Genomic DNA, 27725 nt, shown 5'->3' on the forward strand with positions numbered 1-27725 from the left:
CCCTTATTTCCTGTGATGTTAATTAATATTGATAATCTTAAACTTCCATTAGTTTAAGATAACTGTAATTGAATTGTTAGTGAAACACTCAAACAGTTAATTGCATTGTCAGGTTGGTAAAGTTTTGATTTGTTGATCTTGTAAGGAAATAACTATTTGGAAATTGAATTCACGTAACCTTAGGGCTGGGAGTAATGTTGGTAATTATCATTTGTGGAATTTTATGATGAGATGCACAGTATACTTACTCTAGGCTTTTTATAACTCATTATGTTTCCTTTAGTTTTCAGAACAACTCCAAGATAGCTGTTATTTCTGCTTTGCAGAGGAAATTTAGGTTAAATGTGAATTAACGAACATAATGTCGCAAGACCAGTAAGTAGTGGTGCTGGCGTTGTGCCTTGGAAAGGGTGTTCTCTTTCCACTGCAGTATGCTCTGCTGCTTCTATCTAGTCTGTCTTATTTTCCAGATGAGGAAATTGAGGCCTGGAGAAGTCAAGTGACTTTCCCAAGGTCATACAGCTGATTAGTAGTAACATTAAACCAAACTTTTATCTCTGGACCCTTATCTCAGGACTCTTGGTCCTGGCTGGTTATGCTACATTTTACTGAAGTACTGTGGACCAAAGGACCATATGCTGTGACCACTGGATACAAATGCTTCAGAACTGATACATCAGCAGTGGTGTTTTCTAGTATGTATTAAAAGGTTCCTTCTCTCTCTTTCAGAAATTATAAAGAGCTCTGATGGGCTCTTTGGGTGATACCCAGTGCAGTGAACTGCAGGTGAGTAAGGTCTGGGAGAGCCTTCTTTACAAAGCAAGGACTTGGTAATGCCTGAGGAAAAGACAAAAGGGACTTAATCTAGAGCAGGGTGTCTGGTCAGCAAGATGAGCTGGGACAAGGTGGAGGAAGTAGGGCCCTGTTGCAGCAGCGGTGACCTGACTGAATTGGCTACTTCTGGGGCCGACTGGATGATGGTGAACCTACTCCAAACAGACTGCCTGATGCTTTGTCAGTTTGTTTGAAGAGAAGGGAGGGTAGGTTAATTTTCCACTTCTGTTTTGAATGAGTAACTGCACAGGGGTTCAACCTATCTGCATATGATTGGATCTTCAGAGGTCCTTCAGTTTTTGTGTCAACATTCTTGAGTGTTGATCGCCCAGTGCTCTGATGAACAGGTTAAGTGTTAAATTGTCTGTTTTTCCTGTTATCTACTATGTGTGCATTGTCATGAATGACTATATATCTGCATTTCTGAGGATCTGGATACCAGGAACATATCAATGGAAACAGAAGGTTAAACTTTTTTCCTAATGGTTGTATTAGTCCTTCAAATTATTTGTTTATTGCTGAAATGCCCTAAGAATGACATTTTAGTCTTGAGTATTTATTCTTTCACAGTAATTAATCTTCTTGGTCCATTATAGTATCTTGGCCATTCAGTATTAAACTAAGAAAATGGTAATACTACAGAAAAACAATTAGAAGACTGTTCTAATATTGTCCTTGTGGGGCATCAGTGCTAAAATTATTTTTGGATGTATTTTTAATGCTAGTCCCAGAGACTTTAATGAGACAATGCTATATACTTTTAGGGTTTATAATTAAACTTAGGCTTGGCTACTTATTGATTGCTAAAGTAAAACATTGTTGTAGGGGTTCTTTGTTTCTTGAGTTAGGGCAGTTTGCACGATTCATCCCCCACAGGTTCATGGGGATGATCAGAAGGCTAGCTGAGCTGGTTTCTTGGTCCTTGGAAAGCTGGGGTCTGGGTTGTCATTGGTCATTGTGATAAGAAGTACATGAGCGTTCTCAGTTAAGGCCAAAGTGAGCAATAAAAGAGAGGTGTGGACCTCTTCCTGAGACTATATCGAGTTTGCATCCTGGGACCCCTAAGTTTGCTCAGTATGGTAGAACTTTCTCTCTTAAATTATAAAATAATTTAAGAATTGTTATTAAGTAAATTATTAAATATTTGGGTTACTACCCCTAAAACAGTTGATTTTATTTTTGGCATTCTGTTAAAAATATATATAGAGAGATATATATCTCTCTAGATCTATATATATATACATACACACACACATAGATTATTGTACTCCTTTTTAATTATAATGTATATAATTTGAATTTTTCCTACTTATTAGATTATGAAACATTTCCATGTTATAGTTGTCACAATTTTAATTGACATGATTACACTTTGAGAGGCTGCAAAATATTTCACCAAGTCATGCCGTCAATAATTTACTTAACTCTTTTTATGTTAGTTATTTATGTTGCTGGCTCGTTTTCAGTTAATACTTTAATGTACATTATTGTAGATATTATTGTACTTTTCTTCTGGCTAATTATATCTCTAGGATAAATTTTTGAATGCATTATTGTGTTAAATGGTATGAATGTTTTTATGGCTTTTGATATATATATCGCCATACTGTTTTTCAAGAATGTTATACCAGTTTGTACTACTAAGAGATATACAGATGTACCTGTTTCGCCATAACTGGATATAAATACATTGTTTCCTTAAAAGTTTTTGCTTATTTAATAGTGTAAAGTGGCATTTGTACTTCTTTGTTCTATAATGTTGAATTTTTCTCTTTGAGTCTCTTCATGGTGAATTGTTTGTTCATATCCTTTGCTATTTTAATCAGTAAACTATCGATGTGGGCTTTGGATGGTAAGGCAAGTATAACCAGCTAATAAACAGGTGATTATTAAAAAGATGATCAGAACCTGTTCGGGGAGAGTGTTCAGAGAGAGTCTAGTCTGGATGGTAAGTTTTCTTGAGAACATACTGGTTGAAGGGGAACGGGTGAGTTATTCCAAGGTTCAGCTCAGCACATGTTTAGTGCGCATGCATTGTGTACCACGTGTTGCGTCCTCTTAGTGCTTCTCAAGTCATCGTGGTGTATACTTGGCTGAAGGAGGAGGCTGCTTGAGGCTGCTTGAGGCTTGACTTGTGGGACTTTGGCTGCTGAAGTCTCTTTGTGGAGGGCTGAGGGGATGACTGACTAGAACCTCTTTAGCTCATTCATGGCATACCACAGTGCCACGGCACAGTCTTTGAGAAGCTCTGTTCTGAAGGATACAAAGACGAATAAAGCATCATTTCCTCTGACAAGGAGCGAATCATCTAGTAGAGAGAGTAGGGGCACCAAAACAAGAAAGGACTAATAGGAATTTGAAGGGTGTTGTAAGAGGGGTTCAGACAAGGTGCTTAGGGGTTCAGTGGAGGGAGTGATACTGCCCCCTTGCGGATGTAGGGGAACACTTCACCTGAGGAGGTGGCATTTAAATTGCACCACTGTGAAATTGAGGCGCCAGGGCAAGAAGAGGGCATTCTGGAGGGAAGGGTAGCTTGAGCAAAGGCTGAGGGGTGGTGTTGGAAATGAGGTGGATGTCCGGAAACTGAGTATCCAAATTACCCGGACCCTGGGTTACATGAAAGAACATAGTGGACAGTGAGGCTGTTGAGAGGTCATGACTGGGTTTTGGAGAATGCATATGATGGATTGTGAGTGAGGAGAAACTAGAGACAGGGTTTTCAGTCGTGTTCATGGCACTACTCCAGGTGAGGGATGATGAGTGCCTGAGTTAGTGTGCTTTGGAATGAAAGGAGGTGGTGGAGTCAAGAGGTACTTTGGAGGTTGAACAGAGAGATGTGGTGACTGATTAGGTAGGAGGGGAAGGAACAGTCAGTTCTGTGTCTTAAGTCAGAGATGATGCTGAGGTGTTTGTGGTTGGATGGCTGGCAGAATGGGACAGCAGGAATACAGAAGTCAGGAGGAAGAGCAGGTCTTAGGGGTTTAGAATAGAGAAAAGATGATTTTGGTTTTGTGTGTTGAGTTTAAGGAACTAGTAGAAAGGTGAAATCAGCATCTTAACCCTGGAAGGAACAGATGAGGAAGTTCAGGGCCCAGAGGAGCTAGAGGGACCAGTGAGGTCTCACAGTTAGATAAAGCAGAGTGAAGACTGAAGCTTCCTGATTCCCAGTGCAGCACTCTCTTCAGTGCCTCAGACTGAGAAACTTCTCTGCTGTGGTGTTTTCCTCGCACCCAGGTGTGCTCAATAGGAAGTTGGAAGTGGCAGAGCTTATGTTGGGAGTGAAGAGTTTATTTTTTAATTACATTTTTTTATTATGGAAAATTTCAGATGTATAGAAGTGGAAAGGGTATAATCAATCCCACTGTACCCGTTGTTCAACTTTAATAGTTAGTAATGTTGTTTCATCTGTTTCCTCCCTCTCCATCAATTCTATTGAAGCAAATCGGATAAAGTGTTTTGGTGAACTAGAACTCTGTGTATCTGTAGTTAAGGAGAATTGAACAGTTCAGTAGGGTATGTTCTGAGCTTTCTGGGTGGGGGTCTAGAGTGAACAGAAGTAGCATTAATTGCCAGAATTCCTGGGCAAGTCACTTACGTCTTCTGAGCCTTCGTTTGTCTGTGAGACGGAGGTAATAATGGCAGCGTCAGAGAATCACCTGAGATAAGGTATAGAAAACCCTCTGTGAACTGTGAGCCTGAAGTGTTATGCAGATTTTAGTTGTTGGTAATAACAGAAAGGTAGTGCTATTCCTCCAGGCTTCTGTGTTGCTGGCATTCAATACATTTTTATTATTCAACAAAGAATTATGTGAGGTACCTGAGGCTTCAACAGGGAACAAAACAGACAAAATCTCAGCTCTCCTGGAACTCATGTTCTAGGTCTGGAGTATAATAGGAAGCTAATACCTTAATAGTGATTAGTGTGGGCCAGACACTGTTCTAAGTGCTTTCATATTTTACCCTATTTAATTCTTGCAGTAATGCCTTGAAGTGTAGCCCTGTTATTATTCCCATTTTGCAGATTTGGAAATCAAAGCAGATTTTTAAGCAGATTGCCTCAGGTCACAATGCCAGGATTCAGATTCAGGCAGAGCTGGCTTCAAGCCTGTACTCTTACCCCTGTGCCATTAAAACGCTTTAGCTCATTCATGGCGTACTAGTGTTTGGTACAAATAAAAAAGGTAGGCCCTGATTGAAATTATTCCTAAGCAAGTAAGTGTTCTCTTCTTGAGGGAGAAAAAAAGACAAAACCAAATGAAAAAAATGGCAGTACACAGTTCTCTGTGGATGGGGGTATATTAGTATTCTTACACAGAAAAGAATGTTTCTTCCTAACTTTTTATAGGCTTCAGCAACTTTCTTGGTTTCTTTAGATACAAATGGCCACCTCAGTGGAACGAAGTCATTTTCCTGCTGGTACTTGGGAAGAGTCTCTTCTTGAATGAATCTCCTTCTTGCTTACAATTCTTCTTTTTTCTCCTACTCCTCTCTTTCCTTACCTTGGGGCAGTTCCCTTCTCTGATTTCCCCTGTTGTCTGATCCTCCTTTTCCTCACAGCTGTGGTGTCCCTTCCCAGTGTCATCAGCTGCCCATGTTCTCAGGGATTTCCTTCCTTCTGCTTTTGCCTTCTCTTCCCTAGCCTGCCTCTGTCCGTCTTCTTGGGCCTTACCCTCTGTTGTGGCTCTTCTGAGTTTCTTCAGCGGGACTAACGTCAGGACCAATTTCCCGCCTCTGGCTCTGGCTCTGCCTTGCCAGCTCGTGGTTCTTCTTCCTGGGCAGGGAAGATGGGGAAATGGGCAGTGAGCATTCCTTAAGTTTGCATCAGGATTAGGACATGGGCCTCACTCCTTTTAAGGAGGGTTAGGAGGGTATTATGGCTTGCATACCTGTGGGGTTTTTTTGGAATATTGTTAAAATATACATAACATAAAATTTACCATTTTAATCATTTTAGCATACAATTCAGTGTCATTAAGTGCATTCACATTGTTGTACAACCATCACCACCATCCATCTCCAGAACTTCATCTTCCCAAATTGAAGTCTGTACTCATTAAACACTAACCCTCCATCCCCCTCTCCCTCAAGCACCTGGCAAACATCATTCTACTTTCTGTTTCTCAGAATTTGAATAGGGTCCATTCATACCATAGGTACCTCATATAAGTGCACTGATACACTATTTGTCTTTTTGTGACTGGCTAATTTCACTTAGCCTGTCTTCAAGGTTCATCCATATTGTAGCATGTGGCAGCATTTTCTTCCTTTTTAAGGCTAAATACTATGCCATTGTATGTAAATACCACATTTTTTAAAATCCATCCAGTTTTTGATAGACACTCAGGTTGCTTCCACCTTTTGGCTGTTGTGAATAATGTTGCTGTGAACTTGGGTGTATACATATCTGTTCAAGTCCCTACTTTCAGTTCTTTCAGGAAATACCCAGAAGAATTGTTAGATCATATGGTAATTCTGTGTTTAATTTTTTGAGGAATCCCCATATTGTATTCCATAGCAGTAGCACCGTTTGATGTCCACCAGAAATGTAAAAGGGTTCCACTTTCTCCACATCCTCGCAAACAGTTATTTTCTATTTTTTGGATAGTAGCCATCCTAATGGGTGTGAAATGATAATACATACTTGTTTTTAAAGGTGTTTTATGTAGAATAATAGAATTTCAGGACTGGAAATGGTATTAAAGATTTCTGGTTCAATTAGCTGTAGACAGCAACAAATGTTCTCATATGTCTTAGCATTTTCACTTCTTTCTCAGTTGGAGAAAGGCATTTTGGGCAGATGGGTCTCTATTGGATCTTCGGCTCAAGATGAACTATGTCTGACCCAGGCAGGGTACATGGAATGCAGCTTTGCCAGAGATCTGCTCTTCTCTTCTGCCAGTGACTCTCTTTCTTATACTTCCTTACAGTTTCCAACTGTGTCTTCTGGGTTATTTAATCTTCTTTCCAGCTTCTTTAAGGGATAAGGTAATTGTATTCAAATAAACATTTGTATTTAAAAAAACTAGGTAAGTTAGCAATTAATGAGCCCAAGATCAGTATAAACTGCTCAGATGATTAAAAGACTCTATTCAATATCAATTTGAAGGAAACCTAAATATTACTCCTGGATGTTAGCTATAATTCCTTACTATGGAAAATAAGTCACCCCTTTTCAATTTTTTTTTTAATTTGGAGGAGATGAGTTAAGCAGCATAAAATAAAATATATTTTATATTTACGAGAAGATTATAACTTCTGGATTAGTTTGGGTTTTGAATCATTTTTAAGTTAAAGAAAACTGTTAGTTTAATTTATATTATGAAAATCTTTACGCCTACAGCAAAGTTGTAAGAATAGTATAATCAATACCCAATTGTTAGCGTTATGTCATAATTTGCCTTGTCTCCCTTTCTCTGTCAAATAGATAGAATTTTTTTTTTCCTGAGCCAGCTGAAAGTAAGTGGCAGACATCTTACATGGCATTTCATTCATACTTCATCATGTGTCTCCTAAGAATGAGGACATATTTCTTCATAAACATAATACCATTATCACACCTAAGAAGATAATTCAGTAATACTAATAGTTATACTATCAGATATCAAGTCCATGTATAATTTTTTCCTATTTCTTCCCAAAATATATTTTATTTCTTTAGTTTGTTTTTGACTCTTTAGTTTCTTTTTATAAAATTAATTTATTTAATGTATTTATTTTTGGCTGCGTTGGGTCTTCATTGCTGTGTGTGGGCTTTCTCTAGTTGCGGCGAGCAGGGGCTACTCTTCATTGCGGTGCACGCACTTCTCACTGTGTTGGCTTCCCTTGTTGTGGAGCACGGGCTCTAGGCGTGTGGGCTTCAGCAGTTGTTGCGCACGGGCTTAGTTGCTCTGCAGCATGTGGGATCTTCCCGGACCAGGGCTCAAACCCGTGTCCCCTGCACTGGCAGGCGGATTCTTTACCACTGCCCCACCAGTTATTCTTTTATAAAAAAATTATTTCCTCATTTGTTTTTATGTGATGATGCCTTTATTTATTTATTTTTATTATTGTTTATTTTTGGCTGTGTTGGGTCTTTGTTGCTGCATGCAGGCTTTCTCTAGTTGTGGCAAGTGGGGGCTACTCTATTGTGGTGCGCAGAATTCTCATTGTGGTGGCTTCTCTTGTTGCGGAGCACGGGCTCTAAGTGCGCGGGCTTCAGTAATTGCAGCACCCAGGCTCAGTAGTTGCGGCACACAGGCCCTAGAGTGCGTGGGCTTCAGTAGTTGCGGCGTGTGGCCTCAGTAGTTGTGGCTCGCAGGCCGTAGAGCGCAGGCTCAGTAGTTGTGACGTACGGGCTTAGTTGCTCTGCGGCATGTGGGATCTTCTCGGATCAGGGGTGGAACCCGTGTCCCCTGCATTGGCAGATGGATTCTTAACCACTGCACCACCAGGAAAGTCCCAGATGTTCCTTTTTTTAATGAAAATTTGGAAGAGTCCTGGTTCATGTATTTCATAGACTGTCCCTCAACTTGGGTTTGTGTGATGTTCTCCTCATGACTGGAATGGAGTTAGGGTTTTGGGGAAGGAGATGTTTACTTTTTTTTTTTTTTTTAAAGAACTAGACAGGGTCTTTTTCTTTTTTTGGGGGGGTGGGTGGGTGGGTAGGAGTTTATTAATTAATTTATTTATTTTTGCTGTGTTGGGTCTTCGTTTCTGCGTGAGGGCTTTCTCTAGTTGTGGCAAGCGGGGGCCACTCTTCATCGTGGTGCGCGGGCCTCTCACTATCGCGGCCTCTCTTACTGCGGAGCACAAGCTCCAGATGTGCAGGCTCAGTAGTTGTGGCTCACAGGCCTAGTTGCTCCGTGACATGTGGGATCCTCCCAGACCAGAGCTCGAACCCCTGTCCCCTGCATTAGCAGGCAGACTCTCAACCACTGCGCCACCAGGGAAGCCCCGGAGATGTTTACTTTTAATATTTTGTTTCATCTCTCTCTCTTGGCTTTTTATATAAGATATTCAGTGCATATAGATATATATTTTAAAAAGCATGCTTGTAGACTATTATTTTATAATCTGCTTGCTATTTTGTAATCTGGTTGGGATGATGGTGGTATGCTATTTTTTTTTTTTTCAGTACGCGGCTTCTCACTGTTGTGGCCTCTCCCGTTGCGGAGCACAGGCTCCGGACGCGCAGGTTCAGTGGCCATGGCTCACGGGCCAGGCCGCTCTGCGACATGTGGGATCTTCCCGGACCGGGGCACAAACCTGTGTCCCCTGCATCGGCAGGCAGACTCTCAACCACTGCGCCACCAGGGATGCCCATTTTTTATTTTTTTGCGGTACGCGGGCCTCTCACTGTTGTGGCCTCTCCTGTTGTGGAGCACAGGCGCCGGACGCGCAGGCTCAACGGCCATGGCTCACGGGCCCAGCCGATCCACGGCATGTGGGATCTTCCCGGACTGGGGCACGAACCCGTGTCCCATGCATCGGCAGGCAGACTCTCAACCACTGCGCCACCAGGGAAGCCCGGTACACTTTTGTTTTAATTATGCAGTTGGCTCTCTTGCGTTGATTTACATTTTATTTATAAAGCTCCACTGCTTTGGATTATGATGTGTTTACAAGGCTACACAGGTAATCTGGAAGGGAAAATGAAGAAATACAAATGACAGAAAATATTTTATAATAATAAAATTTTCTTGGCAAGCAGCAACATTTTCTCAAAGTCAGTCTTTTAATATAATTTACTTGCTTCATAAATATGGATTTTTTGTTTTTTCATATCTTTATTGATTAGTAAGCATATTAAATGACTTGGGAGGAATCTCACTCTCTTCAAGAAATAATTTGGAATTATTGATCCAGAATGCTGACAGTTCTCAAAAATGGGTCAGGAAAATCAAAGTAATAGATGGAAAAAAAATCTCAATTTTAGCTCTTGATATAACTTTTCTTAAATTTAGGGTTCTTTTTTATAATTTAAGTTACTAAAACAGATGGTGGAAGGTCCATCAAGATATTTATTTTATGTATTTAAAGCATTTTACTTTGCTGTATTGAATTCCATTCATTCTGGAATTTAGGAGAATTTACCTCTTTATGAAAGAGATTATTCAAAGTAGAAAATGATTGATGACCTTCGCTTCCAGTTTTATTCTCAATAGACTTAGTCTCTCTTCTAATGCTTCTTGCATACTCAGTAATTGTATAAGTTTTAGAGAAAAATGCAAGTCTGGCTGAATATTAAGCAGAGTACAATAAATAAAGCTTTTTTCCTTTGCAGAATATTTTACATGTGTGTCCCATAGATTCATCAGAGATTCTAGTTTTGGATAAAGGCAAGTACATTAAAGACAATACAACATCCCTATCTATGACATTGGCATTCAAATGAGAAGTGAATTTGGTTCAGGACAGTTCTTGAAATGCTTAGCATTTAGGTTATTTTAGGTCAACTCTTTGGGAAATTCAATTAGAGTATTTATTGAATGGTTTTAGTGAGCTGATTGGATGTCATGTCATGTCATAGATGATATAAAACATGACTCCTATTTATAAAATAGTTCTGTTGGTCAGATAAGGCATCTTACATGATGTATTTAATCCAAGATAATGGATGGGTAAGAGGCAGATCATTGTCTAGGAAGTAATTTTGGTTTTGAGAGAGGCATTCTTAGGGAAAGAGGCCTTGAAGTGTTCATTTAGAGCTGGGCAGGATTGAGGTCCGGAGAGAGGAGGGAAAGGATATTTGGGTAGAGGGAAGGGCATTGGCAGAGCCTCAGAGGCCTGACGGTTCCTGGGGCCTGTGTGGGAATGGTGGGAAAGTTGGGTTGCAGTCAGCCTGTGGGTGGCCTGGACGTTGGGTAATGAGCGTGGCCGTCAGTTTATGGGCGCCCTCTCTAGAGCGGTGTGTAACTTGCTTCCTCCCTGAAGAAGTGTGACACGCTTGTGCTAGCTGCAGTGTCTTCCCCACGGCTGTGCTGTCCATTGAGGAGAAAGGGGCCTGCTCTGCCATGGCTTCCTTACTCCTCAGGGTATGGCGTGTGAGTTATTTTAATAATGTATCAATCTGCCTTTTCTTTCTTTTGTCACAATGCATTTACTTTCTAACGTGGTCTTGTTTTCAGGGTAATAATTGGGTTTCCACAGGGAAAATAATAAAGTATGAGGCAAATTATTGACTTAAAAAATGCATCTCTAATATTTTTCTAGTAGTTCTTCTTTTGTTTAAATTTTTGTTTCATTAGTTATGTAAAGAAACTTATGGATAGTAATTTCTGCTCAGGTGGATAGTGGTACTGTTTAGCACAGCTCATTGGTCTTCTGAAACCTTTACAAATGCATTCTGATTCATTCCAGCCTAGTTAATTATGAGGCACATCATTTTTTTCCCTTAATGGAGGCAAATGTAAAAGACAGAGATACAGAAATCATCTTCAGTTTAGATTGAAGAAATTTTAGTTACTACTCTTTGTTCCTGCTATTTGATCACAGTTTATTTTTATTTTTTGAAGCCTGTCTCTAATCAAATAAGATTTAATGTTTTAGAAGTAATAGAGGACCATGACTAAACTAATAAGAAAAGTTAATTTAAGGACAAGAATTGATTTTTAAAAATATAAAAGTACATTTCATGACTTGATTTCAAGATGATCTGGTGGTATCCTTATACTGTCGCAGAAGGAAGTCCACAGTGGGACGAGAATGATGCTTACAAATCAGCACCCTTATTATCTATTACTGAACATGTCTTAGTCCAGGCCAGTCTGCCTACCACCTCTGTGGAACACTGTTGATTTCCTTTTTCTTCCAGTATTTACTTTTGGTTCTGGACCAGTTATCTAGCTGTGATGGGATTCTTCAAAAGTATCCTACATTTTGTACTTAGTGAACTAGTGATTGTTCTGTTTGCAGACATTCTTTCTGAGGCTCTACTCTTGCCTCGAAAACCTACATTTGCAGAAAGGGAAATGTATAGGTTTTCCTTTTAAATATATTTATTTTTATTTATTTTTTATTTATTTTTGTCTGTGTTGGGTGTTCGTTTCTGTGAAAGGGCATTCTCTAGTTGTGGCGAGCGGGGGCCACTCCTCATCATGGTGCGTGGGCCTCTCACTGCCGTGGCCCCTCTTGTTGCGGAGCACAGGCTCTAGACGCGCATGTGCAGTAGTTGTGGCTCACGGGCCCAGTTGCCCCGTGGCATGTGGGATCCTCCCATTCCAGGTCTCCAACCCGTGTCTCCCCCATTGGCAGGCAGACTCTCAACCACTGCGCCACCAGGGAAGCCCAGGTTTTCCTTTTATTAACAAACTTATCCTTCTTTATTTCCTTGCAGTTTTTAAAAACCGTGTCCATTGTGACATTGAGATTCATATTTGAAAATAATTTTAAAATTTTATTCTTAAAATTATCATACAGTAAAACTAACTTTTTTCTTTTATCCTGTTAATTTAACACGTGTAGTTTGTGCAACCATCTCTACAATCAGAATACAGAATAATATTATCACCCCCCAGAATTCCCTGATGCTATCCTTTTATAGTTAACTGTCCCCATCCTATAACCTCTGCAACCACTGACCTTTTCTCCATCCCTATAGTTTTGTCTTTTTGAGAATGTCCTATACATGGAATCATACATGTAAGCTTTTGAGACTGGGTTCTTTTACTCTGTCTTTGAGATTCATCTAAGTTATTGCATGTATTGAAAGTTTATTCCTTTTTATTACTGAGTAGTTTTCCATTGTCACTCATTAAAGGACATTTGCATTGTTCCCAATTTTTAACATTTAAGAATAGAGCTGCTGTAAACATTTGTGTACAGACTTTTGTGCAAACATAGTTTTCATTTCTCTATCTCTAGGGTAGCTGTCTCTGGGGAGAGGGGATTGCTGGGTGATATAGTGAGTATATTTTTAACTTTATAAGAAACTGTCAACCCTTTTTCCAGAGTGTCTGTACCATTTTATATTCTCCCACTAGCAATGTACGAGAATTCCACCTATTCCACATCACTGACACTATCAGTGATTTTAATTTAGCCATTCTAATAGGTATGTGGTAATATCTTATCATGGTTTTAATTTGCATTTCTCTGATGACTAATGCCATTGGACATCTTTTCATGTGCTTATTTGCCATCATTAGATCCTCTTAGTGGAGTGCCGTTGAAATCTTTTGCCTAGCTTTTAATTGGGTTGTTTTCTTACTGTTGAGTTTTGAGAATTCTTTATATATTTGGATACAAATCCTTTTTCAGGTATGTGATTTGCCGTTGGTTTTTTCTCAGTCTTTAGCTTGGCTTCGTATCCTTCTAACATAATAGTGTCTTTCAAAGAGGAAAAAGGTTTAATTTTGAGAAAGTCCAGTTCATAAATTTTTTTCTTTTTTATATTATACTAAGATGGGTAGATTTTAAAATAAGTTTCTGTTCTATAAAAGCGGTGAAAAGTAACTTAGTGATGGGAATGTCCTCATAAAGTTGACTTTGTGGAAGGTGCAAATGTTATTTTCTGGAAAGGTAGTACTAATTAATATACCTCTTAGTCTTGGGAACATCTAGGACTTTTGTTTAACCAAAGGATGCAATTGGTTGAGGTTTGTGAGGGTTTTCACACTTTTTAAAAAAATGATAATCACTAATGTGGTTAAATATGTATACTTTCATAATGCAGAACTATGTAGGAATTAGTCCTTAAGACTCTTCCAGGGTTAAAATAGTGGTATATTACATTCCCATTTGATGCTTTGGGGAGTGCCTGAGTTTGAGTTTCTGCTTCACTGGAACAGCATTAGAACTCTGAGTGTAGGTTCAGATTCAGTGTCATGGCTAAAAGCACGAGCTGCATCAGAATGTCTGCATTTGAATCCTGCCTTTTATTTATAGTGTAACTGTGGGTGAGTAACTTAACTTGTCTGTGCTTCAGGTTTCTTATCTGTTAGTGGGAATGATAATAATAACATCCACCTTGTAAGGTCATTATGAGGACTCAAGCAGATTACATAATATAGTCATTTCAAGGGCCTCTGGCCCACAGGAAGCATTCAGCAAATGGCTCTTGTTATTCTTCTTCTTATTATTGCTGAAATAGCTTTATGATAAAATTGTTTAAACAAATGTTTTGGAATATTTTCAAGAGTCAGAATAACCACATATCACACTAAGTCATTTCTCTCCCATGCCCACTTTTTTCTCTTTGCACTTGTTATTATTAATCAATACCTGTGACCAGTGTTTTTAATAATCATGTATATATACACTGTTTTACAAGCCAGCTATCAGTTCATTCCATTTTTCACATCTTGTGAGGTACTAATCAGATATACACATATACATCAGTTCGCTTCAGCTGCCTGAAATATCAACCTAAATTGGCTTAAGCTGGAAAGAAATTTGAGTTAGGCTCACCTAACTGCAAAGTCAGGCACAGCTAGCTGGATTCAGGGCTCAAGTAAAGTCATCAGGACTCAGGTTCTCCCCACAAGTCAACTCTGCCTTTTCCTGTATGGACTTCAGTTGTAGGAACTGTATGTTAGAAACTTGGCTGTAGCATATTCACCCCCTGTAGCCTGTCAGTGTTTAGATTCAGCCGGAAAGAGCACCTGTCTCTTTCCCAGAAGCCTCAGCAAAAGTCTCATGATGTCTCATTGGCTCTTATGGGGTCACATGTCTGACCTGGAGCCAATCGCTGTTTGAGGCTGTGAGACTGGGATTGGCCAGTTCTGGTCACGTGTCACCCGTGGCTCTTTGGCGGAGTCGAGCCCACCGGAGCCACGCTGACTGAGAGGCGGGGAGAGGTACCTACTCTGAGGGAATTTGTGGGCTTTTATTACCAGAAAAAGGGATGGACGCTGGCTGGTCAAACGACTAATGTGCTGTTAGGCTCTTTTTGTAGATCGGCAACAGATCACAGGGGTTAATGGATTTGAATTAGAGCGGATTTGAATTAGAACCTTGGTTACTGATTCCAGCTTTTTTGTCTCCAGGAATGCCGTTCCCCACAGGGGCAGGAGTTTGCAGAAAGTTAGTGTTGTGTATTCTTTTGGTGAAAGTTGGATAATTTTTAACAGGAAGAGAAAGAGTCAAGGCAAATAGGGGTGGCCTTCTCAATGGGTGGACGTGGTGCTTCTTCCCACACTGGTGGGTTTAAGCGACTCAGCGCCCTTCTCCGGGCCTTTCTGTCCCCGTGGCAGAGGCTGTACAAGACCCAGCTTGGTCAGTGTCTGTCCGCTACATGGCAGGGTTGCGTGCTGTAGACACGGGTGTATCCGTGTATCCTGGCCAAGAGTGTTGGCTACATGGTGAGGTGTGTCTGGTGCTGGCGTCGTTTAGAGGTCGTTTCTAGATCTCTGTATTTTTTATAGTCCATTTTAGTGTGGCTTGAGACATTGTCTCACTTTGACTTCGGCTGGCAGTTTCTATTTTATGTTTTTCAAGAAGACGCTTGAACTTCTTCAGGAGTACGTGTAGCCAGGTCATGCTGTTTTCTGAAGAACCAGAGAAGGCAGTTACCAGAGACCTGCCTTGTATGGAGAGCTACGCTACAGAAGTACCCGCAGTGAGGTTCAGGGAGACTGCAGTTAGAAATGAACTGTTGGGACCTGATTAATTGTGGTAGGCATCTTCATATCCAGTGCTGAGGTGGGCACCTGAGCCTACATATCAGAGACATTAACTCTTGAAATTAAGTCACTTCCCCCCATAGCTCCCGGAGTTAGTAATTCTGTCCCTAATCTCTACTTCTGTGTTACTTTTATTGAGATATCCCTGGCTAATATGTTTGGTGATTAATGTTGACGGTAGGCTTTGTGGTCTCCCCTCAGAGCCAGTTTTAGGGGTTAGCTTGTGTTTGTCAGCGATGTACAAGTACACTTGTTTCTCCAATGGCTATTGGAGAGCATAATCATTCTTATGATTGCATAATCATAACCATTATTATTTTACCGAGATGGTGAAAATGGGTGAAAATAATTCCTCTGTCAAGTAGATAAAGTAGTTACATAGCATGATATTTTATTTTCTAAAAATAGAGTGTTGTATGTTGAAATCTGTAAAGTGATTTCCACTTTGTATAAATTGAAAATATGGAATTTTAGTGAAATAACAATAGCTAACACTTACTGAGCACTCACTGTATGCCAGGCATTCTTTTAAGCACTTTACACGTATTATTTCGCTTAATTCTTAAGTGAAAATAAATAACCATAGGAGGTAGGTATTAGTTGTCTGCTTGCCATTTTAGAGGTGAGCAAGTTGAGATACTTGAGGCTAAGTCATTTGCTCCAGGTCACACAGCTGGTGAGTGACACAGTTGGTGAGTGACAGCTGGTGAGTTCTGAATGTAAGTCCTCTGGCTCCAAGTCTGTGCTTTGGATCACTATGCTGTGTTCTGTCCCTAGTAAAGATTTTAGCTTATGTGTTGTTAGTTTTTCTTTTCATTTTGCTTCTTTTTGTAATATTCTCTAGATGTGGGCTAGGAGTTTTATAGAGAAGATTTGCTAATTCTAGGACCTTTGGAATCCATGGATTTATCCATCTTCTGTTGCTGTTATTTGGCAAGCAAACACTATATGCTTGTTTATATCAGTAGGTGTCAACCAGGAATGATTTTGCCCCCCAGGGGACATTTGCTGATGTCTGGAGACAGACATCTTTAGTTGTCGTAAGTCAGGAGACGTGCTCCTGGCACCTAGTGGTCAGAGGCCAGGATGCTGCTGAAACATTTATGAAGCACAGGACAGCCTTCCGCAACAAAGAATTGTTCAGCCCAAAATGTCAATAGCATCAACTCTGGCCTATAGAATAAGTGACTGATGATCTTGTAATGCCATTCTGATCTCTAATGGGCAAAGTCACATTAGTAATGTAGAAATGATTACTTTTGATGTTTGTTTGATAATTGATTTCCCCAAATTAATGCATGTTTGTATAAGGGACATAAACACCAACCATAACTTAAATATTGAAGTTCCCTTAAAGTAAACTGGGAATTATAGCCCACTGAGGGAGAGCTGAGGAAGTTTAAAGGGAGGCCATGTAATGCCTGAGGATACAATACTCTAAATATTTGTTGGATTACCTTGTGAATTACACAATTAGATTTCATTTTTTGTGTTGTATTAACTTGTCAAATGTATAAACATTTTAAATATCCTGTAATTTTTAAAACCGTGATTTGGTATTTTTTTAATTAAAAATTTCATACTGAGAAAAGTGGAGAATATTACATTGTACCCCGTGTATGTACCACCCATATTTAACAAATGCTAACAAATACTGAAGTGCATTTTGAGCTCTTTCTCATCCCATCCCTTAGGTGTTTCTACATTTTTTGTTATACCAAACATCTCAAAAGTTGAAGGGGCCTGGAACTCTTCCATTGTCTGTCGTCAGGCCTCACTCACTGCTGCTGCCTTTTGTCTGCCTGTCAGCTTCTCCCCTCATCTTTCACTGCAGTATATAGGCGGTAGAGGGCGGAGCCAGGTTGTCTTTTCAAAGCTGGAAAGGCCAGGCCGAGAGTGGATGCGTAGGCTGGAGGGAGGCAGGAGGACAATAAGTATGGGTTCCCCCCAATGACTGAAAGCAAAGCGTTCCCATGAAACCTTTCATAAGCCGAAGTGGCGTAAAGCGAAGAAGCAGTGACCATAGGACACATCTTGCTAACGGATGCACAAAATAAATTGAGCTAAAGTACAGAAGCTCAGTGACAGTTCAAAGCTATGGTGGCTTGATGCTGAGGTGCTGAGTGTGGTTCCCAGAAAGGAGCTGGGTGGTGCCCCTTGCACCCGCTTTTGCAGCGCACAGTGCGAATTGCCTCTGTACGGGCTGCTGCACAACACGTGCCGGGCACTGTTCTCATTTTCCCCCCTTTTTTGTGAAAATAGATACCTCTTTGGATTTCTTTTGGTTGGGAAAACAGGCACTAACGTGGGTCTTTCTTAAAAGCGAAGTGGCATAAATTGAGCTTTGGAAGGATGGAGGAGACCTGTACCTTGGGGCCGTTTGGTGAGGTAGAAAGTGGGGAGAGTGAGCGAGGGTGGGAACAGGCAAGAAGAGCAGTCTCGGAACCACAGAGATGGTGGTGGGAGGTCTGCAAGCGTGGTCCGCCGGAGCAGTGTTGTGACTGTCAGGTCAGAGGATCTTAGGTCTTCTTTGCCCAGGATTGCTGCTCCCTGCATTATGAGTGGTATAGCTCAGGAGAGGCTGCGCTTGAATTCTCAATCTCTATTACTTGGACTGCTTAGTGGTCTGTTATTAATGGCAATGCCTGCTTATCACCAGTTATTCACAGGACTTCTACATGATAGGTTCCTTCTATTTTTTTTTTTTTGACCACACCATGCCGCCTGCGGGATCTTAGTTCCCCGACCAGGGATCAAACCCTCTCCCCGCCCCTTTCCGCTGTGGAGGAAGCGCAGAGTCCCAACCACTGCACTGCCCGATAGGTTCCTCCTTTACTTAAACACCTCCCAACATGCTCCATTGCTATGGAATAAAGCCCTCACTTCTTGTGGCATTGGAGGGCATTCTTAGCTCCTTTCCCTCTTTCTCTGACACACCTGGAGTGTATCATGTGCTTTTTCTTGTCTTGGTGACTTCTTGTGCATTCTCTCTGATAAACTCCCCTGTGCTCTCCCTATCATCTCTGCACAGTGAACTTGTGTTCTTCTTTTGAGGGCAGCTCATGCCTTTCGGCAGATGGAAGGTATTTCTTGCTATTTTCCATTTGTGCTTTGCCTGTCTTGCTAGAATCTGAGTTTCTTGAAAGCAGTGATGGCCTGCTTCCTCTTTGCGTATAGTGCTGCTAACACAGGGCCTGGCCTCAGGAAATGTTTGCTGAACTGAATTAATAGCCAGTTCAAACTTGCCCTTGAGCCAGTGTTTTGTACTGGTGGGAAAAATCCTACACGGTGTGGACCTTGATTCTCTGAAGTGTCAGTTACAATATTGTACGACGGAAGATAGGAGTCTGGGATAGGAAACAGTTTTGCACCTTCTGTTTTTTTTTTTTTGCGGTACGCGGGCCTCTCACTGTTGTGGCCTCTCCCGTTGCGCAGCACAGACTCTGGACGCGCAGGCACAGCAGCCATGGCTCATGGGCCCAGCCACTCTGCGGCATGTGGGATCTTCCTGAACCGGGACACAAACCCGTGTCCCCTGCATCGGCAGGCGGACTCTCAAACACCGTGCCACCAGGGAAGCCCTAGATTTCTTTTGTTAATGCAGAGCCTGAGTTTACAACCCACACCCCCGATATTGTTACCTACTTTAATTATGTGTTCTTTTTAAATTTTAATTATTTATTTATTTGGTTGCACCGGGTCTTAGTTGCAGCAGGTTGGCTCCTTAGTTGCGGCTCAAGGGCTCCCCAGTTGCAGCAGGCAGGCTCCTTTAGTTGCGGCTCACAGGTTCCTGAACTGTGGCGTGTGAACTCTTAGTTGCAGCATGCATGTGAGACCTAGTTCCCTGACCAGGGATCGAACCCGGGCTCCCTGCATTGGGAGCACAGAGTCTTAACCACTGCACCAGCAGGGAAGTTCCAGTTATGTGTTCCTTTATTCATTGGCATGTATACATAATTCTTATCATTTTCCCCCTGTATTTTTATAAATACAGAAAAGTGAATAACATCTTAAAATAAAATGAAGGAAAGGCCTAATGTATCTGAGTTTTTCTCAGTAGCACGAAGGGAAATGTTTGCCAGCAAGAACTGTGGCAAGGTTATCCCAGATGTCAACTGTCTCTACTACCAGGGGCTCAGAGCCCTTCTGAAGCTTCCTAATTGTCCAGGACAGCTCCATTATGACTCACCGTACAGGGCCTAGCCTCTCATGCGACACTCAACATTTAAAAATTAGTCTTCATTTCTCCTTCCCAGCAGGCAGCTTCAGTTGGAGAAAGTAATTTCATTTTCTTATGTACTCGTTCATTCACTCAGTCAACAGACCATCACTCCTCTATTATATGCCAAGATCTATGCTTGCTTCTGGTAACAAGGAAAGAATAATATATGGTTCCTTCAAGCACTTAAGGAGCTCATAAACTAGTGACAGAGGAAGATGCACAAACCAATCAATAAAGAATTAACAATGCTTTGACTTTATTTGTATTATTTAAATTTTTATGAGTATATTTATATACTACACCCTGTTCAAAGTGGAAAGAGATATTTAAGAAAGAACTAGTGATGTAAAAAATCCACAGTAATATGTAAGTTATTTAGAGAGTTAAGACTGGAAATATTTGCACTCTCCAAGAAGCTTGTTCATGCAGATGAACCCCTACTTCTTTTGGTTGCTTTATTTACATTTATAGAGGTATAGGTATTCCCTCTTCTAACAGGGGTTAGTAACTTGGGGAGGGGGTGCTACAGATTAAGGTCCTGATTCAGTGGCAGGTCCATCTTACCTCCTCTTCAGGTCATATTCTCAAGCAGGAGCTACAGGATGAGACGAGTAAAACAGTTCACTTCCTTTGCTTACCCCCAGCCCCATGATAGGCTTCTGCTGGGCTTCCTTGGTTGTTTTCATCATCACTTTCACCACCAGAGGTCAGGGAACCTTCCGGTTAATCAGGGGCCCTGGAAATGATGCAGAAAAGTACTGACTTAAAAATAATAAATAACATTTATTTAGGGCTGACTGTGAGCTCATTGCTTAAAATGTCCTACTTAATCTTCACAACCACTCTAGGAAATTGGTATTGATAAATCTCAGGTATATCCAAAACAAGTCTCTATGTAGGATTGTGATATTTTTAGGACTTTTATGTCTTTAGGTTCGTCTTGGCACCAGACATAAGGCGGTTCAACATAATACGCTGGCCCTAAACAGCTCCAGATGCCAAGAATTGGCAAATCACTACTTTGGTTTCAATGGGTGGTCAAAAAGGATCATCAAGGTGAACTCTGTAGATTTTCTTTGACTAACCAGACTCCTTTCAACATTGAACTCCTAGACTTTAGAGAGAAGAATAGAACAGGGCTATGGGGAGGAGATGTGAGAGCCTTCCACATGGAAGTATGTGAGCATTGGCCTGCCACCTAGAATTAGTGATAATCTCAATGACTTGGATGGCGGTGTCCATAATTTTCTCCAGTATCTGTATGGTATATGATAAAAAATAGTTGTCCATATCTAGTCATTCATTTGCAAGTCCCAACTTGATTTTGAAGCTATTGCATACCTAAACTATTACCTGGGATTGCTGGAGTTTTGTTTTTATTTCTAACAACAGGATATTTTGAAGTCTAGCCTTTAATTCATAATCCTAAGAGCTTCAGGATCTTTCTAACCTTGAAGAAAGGGAAAATGAAGCTATTGTGACACCAATTCAGAAGCAAAGCCTGAAGTTCTTCTGTGCTTTAGAGGTGGTGTTGCCCTCCCATGAGTGCAGGAGTCCCGGAGTTGTCATGGCTGAGGAACCTTTGCATAAGTTGGAGGAAGGTCTGTTTTCCAGTATGTTTGTGTGTGGGGAGGTGAGGGAGTGGGATTTCTCTTTTTTCCTTTCTTTCTGAAACTCACCTTTTCAGATACATCATCACTTTTCTAAGCCACTAAAGCCCTGGGCAGATGTTTTCTGCCTGACAATATAGGTTTTTATCTTAGGCAATACCTGACAGCACCTTAAACTTTAGAATTTTAGAACTGACCGCCTGCCAAGAAGCTTAGGAGGAAGGAAAATGAGTGAGTTTTTGTTGTTGTTGTTGTTAATAATTTGTTATGTGCTAAAATATTCCTTCAAATACAGATGTCTTCTGGCCTTCAGTTATCCCAAGAAAATCATTGTCTAAAGATTGAAATAAACTCTTGTGTAAATATTCAGTCCTTTGCCTCCTATAGAAGGGCCTGAGCAGAAAAAGTAAATGTAGATCCCTGGAAAGGGGATTCCGATTGGTACTGAGTTTTTTCCTAGAATCCATGGCACTTGGGCTTAGGGTTTTAACTCAGAGGCAGGGCTGTTAGCGAATGGAGTGGAGGAGGCTCCACCATCCACCTGAGTGGGTGATGGTTGAGGAGAGGCCAGATCATCTGCACTACCACCAAATCTATCTCACTGTATGAATCCAGCCCTTTACGCACAGGAGAGCAGGGTCTGTAGCAGTGCAGCCTCAGCTTGTCCATTTGAAATCTGTGAGTAGTGTGAGGTTTGTGCCACGTTCTTGGTTTGCATTTCCCATCGAGTATTTTAGGAACTTCCAGAATAGATCTGAGCAGTAAAATTGTGCCATGCCAGGGTATACCTGCAACAGAGACATTCACCCGTACCCCAGTGTTGTGCCTGCCCTTAATCACTAAGATAATGATCTAAGAATCACAGATGCATTTTTAGTTTTACACACATAACCTAGAAATCAGTTATGCAGACAGGCATTTTAAACTCATCTGTTTTGGTTGGATTTCGGGTCATTATCATTCCTTATGGAAAGGAAGGTAACCCAGAAGCTTGCTATTCAGAAGGCTATGACAGACGCATTCCAGAAACTGCTGATTGTGGCCTTAGGTAAGACCTTTTTGATTGTCCTTGAAGTACTTCAGTTTCAGTGAGCAAATAAAGTTACTTGAAAAGTTAATTGGATGAAAATAATGGTTGTCTAAAACATTACATATTCTTTCGTTCACCAGATGCTTTCACAGCAGCAGTCTTAAATGTGTTCTTTGTGGCATTTATGAGAAAAATGACAGCAAATATTATTGTCCCCAGTGTTTAGATGTAGAGTGACTTGCCACAGTTCATACAGAAAGTGTTTGATCCAGTTCTTCCCCAATTGCTTGCTTATCTTACAGAATAGTGCAGTGATTATAAGCCTTGGGCACCTGTGTTTGAGTCCTAACTTTGTCTCTTAGATTTTGTTGTTGTTGTTGTTGTTGCAATTTTAGGTTTTTCTAGCCAGAGACATTTGAAGGTATTTAATATCTCTAAGCTGTAATTTCTTTATCTGCAAATAGGACTAGTAATACAGCTTATCACCTCATGGAGGATATTGTAAGAGTAAATGAGATGATGAATGTAAAAAGCTTAGAACTATGCCTGAAACATAGTAAGCAGAGAAAATATACTGACTATTATTATTATTGTTGTTTTCTTGTTGAAGAGTTTATTAGATTATGTTTTTTTTTTTTTTTTTTTTTTTTTTGCTGTACGCGGGCCTCTCACTGCTGTGGCCTCTCCCGTTGCGGAGCACAGGCTCCGGACACACAGGCTCCGCGGCCATGGCTCGCGGGCCCAGCCGCTTCGCGGCATGTGGGATCTTCCGGGATAGGGGCACGAACCCGTGTCCCCTGCATCGGCAGGCGGACTCTCAACCACTGCGCCACCAGGGAAGCCCTAGATTATGTTTTTGAAATCAGTTTAATTTCAGTTTTCATTTCTGATATATTGGGTGAATATGATTCTTATATAATAACTGGCTACGTTTTTGTGGGCCTTGAAAGTGTTCATGCTATTGAATAGTGTTGATTGTGTTCCCTATCGAGTTATACAGCGGTGAGAATGTCACAGCCTGTGCCCAAAGGAAACTTCATGATGAGTAGATTCCCGGAACAGAATTGCTCCCCTGCTTCACAGCCCTTCAGGCTTAGAGAAAATCCGAGCTAAGTTGTCAGAGACCTTATTTGCTTGTAAGAGTTGACCCTGGATTGGCCTTGGCCTTCCAGCCTGGGCAGTCCTTCCAGTGAAGTTTGACTTCCCTGGTCATCAGGCAGAATCTCCATCAGCTGTCAACTCTGGGTAACAACCTTTAAGAACCAAACTAAATGTCTGGGTTGTTTGTCCCTAATAATGCCAAGGTATTCCTTATATGTACTCCAAACTCCTTAGACAAAAAGCCTGGTGGCTCTAGCTTGCCTTGAGGAAAGCTGTATTGTCCAAAAGGTACATGGGCCAGTTTCTGCCAGTAGAGTGTTCAAATGCTGTCTCTCTCTGTCTCTGTCTCCAAAGCTTTGTTCATTGTATCTGGTAGAAGTTTGGTCCCAAGGAGTAGGCCCTTGCCTTGCTTCTAATATGAAGTATCTATTATAGTCCAGTGGTATCTCTCCAGGTTTGAACTCATTTTGACCCCCACCTAATGCCTTCCTATTTCATTGTATTGTGATTGAACATTTTTGTTTCCACAGCTTTTAATTTCTATGTCATTATTCCTTAGTTCTTATTTCTAAGATCATAAAGGTTTTTGAACCAAAGTTGATACTTCTTATATATTTTTTCACAAATAATTATGATAAAAACTGGAGTGTCAGATGAGGGAACTTCTAGGAAAATGCTCTTATTTTCTGCTTTTAGAAATCAAAAGAATGTCTAATTATTGGGTGCTACCATTGTATACAGGAAGTTTTAGAACAAGAAAACTTCTGAATTGATCCTTGTTAACTTTATTTCAGAAAGTGGTAAAATAGCTGTGGCCTATAGACCCTGTGAAGAGGTCACAGATGCTAGAACCGAAGAGGAACTACAGGATTTAATTCAAGTATATGGAGATACGAACTCAAGGGGTACACAGCCAGTGTAGCCATAATTCAAAACAAGCAGCAGGATTTGGAAGACTTTGGCATGTCTACTCAGCTCTGTCTTCCTTAGGAAAATGTGAAACTCTGAAACTGCTTTTGAGGCAGGGAATTTCTAGGACTTTTCCAAGTCCCGAGCCTTGCCTCTGGCCCATTATTTGAAGTATGGAGAGCAGGATTGAGGGCCATCAGTGTACGTCTACAGTTGTGGACACAGGAGAAGACACAGGCCTTTTAGAACTCCCCTCAAATAGAATTGCAGGGATTTGGGAACAAAGTAACTATGGCCTTAAGTGTGATTATGCTACAGTGTTTTAAAACTATTCATGCCTTTCAAGTAAGGTATATTACCCAGATCTCAGCATGTCATATATATCTTGTGTTAAATATTTTGCTGAAGAACCTTTCTGTAAACCAGTTATATGGATGCCTCGAATTAGGGATTAAGTTGTCAACTTAATTTCTAAAAGAAAACATTAATGTACTGTATATAGGATTTTTATTTAAAAGGAGCAAAAAAATGTGTTTCATGTCATTGAGAGCTTATTTTGGGGCTAGTTTTCTGATTATTTAACTCACCCCAACGTTGCAAAATTTGTTTTGAAGGGAAGAAAGTAGAGAAAGGAAAGGTGGTTATGTTCTGAAAAATGTAAAAATTTTGAAAGTTTTTCCTGTACGAAATAATTATTTTAATTCAATTTAAATCAGTCAAGGAAACTTCAAACGTATCCATGTTTTGGACTTTAAGAAGTCTAGCTTCCTGTGAAATGTGAGAGGAAAGGACTCCGTATTGATAGTAAAGATTTCGGAAACCTGATTATACCAACAGATCCATTCCTAAATGAGGCCAATCTTGGAATCAGTTCCATTGAGAAACCATTATGTGCTAGGCACTGGAAAAAAGATGAAGCTCCTTCTCTCTTGGAGTTTAGGTGTTACAGGTGTACCAGACAATTAAAAAGGACTAAAATTAAATAGATTATGAAAAGGACTGTGAAGAAAGTAAACTGGGTGCTAGTTATAGTATTTGAAGAAAATTACTTAACATGCTGACTTTAATTCGAAGTGTCTTCTCCATGTCTGCACACAGGGTAGACCTCTGAAAAGTGACACAGTAGTTTTTTCTAGATTAATGGCTCTGTTGAGACAACGTGGGATGAGGGAAGTCTTCCCATGCTAATATAAAGGGCCATTCACTTGGTTTTAGACACTCTTTCCCAGGATGAATTGCTCACCTGCCCCAAACCCCCCCTATAGATGTTCTGGAGTCATCACTGATTCAGTGGTAACCTCTGATAACAGAGTGGTGAATTGATAATGAGACGTGAATACTGAGAGTTTGGAGGAAATGGCAACATTTTAGAATAATTGTAAGGTGTGTTACCCTCCCGCCACCCTGACTGGTGCTCATTTTGCAGGTCAGCTACTTTTCTTGTCAGCCCTGTAGCCAAAGGGAGGAAGAATGTCTCTCAGACTTCAGCTTCGAGGAGGAAGAGTTCAGATTGCCAGAACTGGACTAGCACTTTTGAATTTCCCAGAATGCCACATCCTGTGGTTTCCTCGGGAAGCTCTGCATCCTTCCCAACTCCCCTCCACCCCTGGGCTGCTGGAGGTTGTGGCCACTGGGGTCTGCAGCCCAAATCCCGCCTCATTGTTTGGGGCCTGGGAGGGCAGGGCGGGGTTGGGAAGGGGGCCCGGAAGGAGGTAATTGTCACCTTTGCAAGGGGAAGGGTGGCTTGTGCCCTGGGGACTCTGGGAAAAAGGCTCACTCTGGTGGCGTGCATTGGATCTCCGCAGGAGCCTAATAAAGGTGGAGTAACTACAGATGTCATAAATAACGGGTGGGACATTAGGTGGGGGAGGGACACGCGGTTGCTAACGGTTGCTAACAGTGAGCCCTCGCGTTGCAGCACTGACATAACGGTTCAGTTCGGCTCTGAAGGAGGATGTGGCTCTGGCTCCTCACTGGCCTGGGTCGCTGTGCCTGGGAGCGGCCGCATGTTATGTCCTGGCTGTGCCTCTGTGTCCCTGCTGCGCCCCACGGCTCCTCCTCACATGGCAACGACTGTGGCTTCTAGTCCAGGCAGTTCAGCCTCTGGAGTGGGCCCTGGGCCCCGTCCAGGTGACCCCCTACCCCCCGCGGCTCACCGAGACTTGGTCTTCATACACCTCAGACAGCCCTCCCAAATTGCCCCATGCCCTTACACCCCTGGCAGAAGCCGGGGGTTTAATTACTTGACGTCCTCGTCTCCAGTCCAGATGTTGGCCCCACCTCATCAGGAGTTGACTGAGACTGAGGCTCCATACCCGGACATGGGTTCCATTGGAGAGCTCCCTACAGGGCCAGATCAGTTTGCTGTTCCACATCAGTATCTGAATAACGAGCAAATCCAACATCAAAAGCTCCCAGAGGCGGTTCCAGTGCTAGAGTGGGATCAGAATCAGCCCTTGGTTCTGCCTCCTCGACACAAAAGTAAGACTAAACATATAGGTCTAGATCAGGCTGAAGGTCACTAATCATTTGAAATACTTGTTCCACCTCTAGGTAGTAAGAGCTCAAAACCAATGAGCTTTATTGTTTCACCCCCAAACCTGAAGAAAGATCTAGTTCAGCATCGACGGCTTGCCAAAGTTGTTGTTGGAACTATAGGCCAATTTGAAAAAAAACACTCAGGATCTAGAACAACAGTTGCAGGGTGATTATTTACATCCCAGTATGGATGCCTTTTATCCTGAGGAGAGCATACCTAGGGATTTTCTGGGGAGCCCAGATGAACCTCCAGAGTCCCCTGAGGAAGCTGAAATGTCTGCATCCCAGCAGGAGGCCCAAACTCGTCATCCAGAGTTCACTGAGGAGGCTGAATCTTTACCTCATCAAGAGGCCCCTGCTCAGCATCCACAGACCCCTGAGGACGTTGAATCTTTTTCACCCCAGGCAGAGGCCCAGGCTCAGCATGCAGAGCCCACTGAAGAGGTAGAACCACCTCCACTTCCGCAGGGGGCTCCATCTCAGCCTTCAGAGGCCCCTGAGGAACTAGAAACTTCCAGTCCTCAGGAGGCCCTCGCCCGGCCTTTGGAGACACTTAAGGAGGTTGTAGTTTGACCACGTGTTCATCATGGGGTAAATGAAGCTCAGCAGTCACACTTGTACAATGTCACTGTTAAATCTCTGGCTCTGGCACTTCCCATAAATCCACAGGTCACTAAAGAGGTTGAACCTTCTCCAGTCCAGCAGAAGCCCCCATCTCGGCCTCCAGAGCTCCTTACGGAAGTTGTAGCTCAGTCTCCATTGTATCCCGAGGTGACAGATCCAGCACAGAGCAGGACCATGCTGAGCACCCAACATCAGCCAGTATCAAGAGCAGTGGTTCTCACCCAGGGTGATTGTGCACCCAGGTGACATTTGGTAGT

At 41.6% G+C, this 27725-nt stretch overlaps 1 protein-coding gene across 1 annotated transcript; it reads left to right on the forward strand.

Moving 5' to 3' along the window:
• LOC308610134 (RAD52 motif-containing protein 1-like) lies at positions 1–27725 on the forward strand. The gene is made up of 6 exons (XM_081259391.1): positions 1–786; positions 20590–20712; positions 21089–21297; positions 22199–22314; positions 24192–24277; positions 27514–27725. The coding sequence occupies exons 1-6, from the start codon at positions 748–750 to the stop codon at positions 27712–27714; spliced, it is 774 nt and encodes a 257-aa protein (XP_081115517.1). The 5' UTR covers positions 1–747; the 3' UTR covers positions 27715–27725.

This window comes from Mesoplodon bidens (assembly GCF_964165515.1).
Source record: "Mesoplodon bidens genome assembly, contig: HAP1_SCAFFOLD_229, whole genome shotgun sequence".
NCBI lineage: Eukaryota > Metazoa > Chordata > Mammalia > Artiodactyla > Ziphiidae > Mesoplodon > Mesoplodon bidens.

Coding starts and splice junctions, on each gene's coding strand:
- LOC308610134 (XM_081259391.1), top strand. CDS start 748: ATGGGCTCTTTGGGTGATACCCAGTGCAGTGAACTGCAG. Junction 20,713..21,088: donor GGTCAAAAAGGATCATCAAG/GTGAACTCTGTA, acceptor TAATCCTAAGAG/CTTCAGGATCTTTCTAACCT. Junction 24,278..27,513: donor AACTACAGGATTTAATTCAA/GTATATGGAGAT, acceptor ATAAATCCACAG/GTCACTAAAGAGGTTGAACC.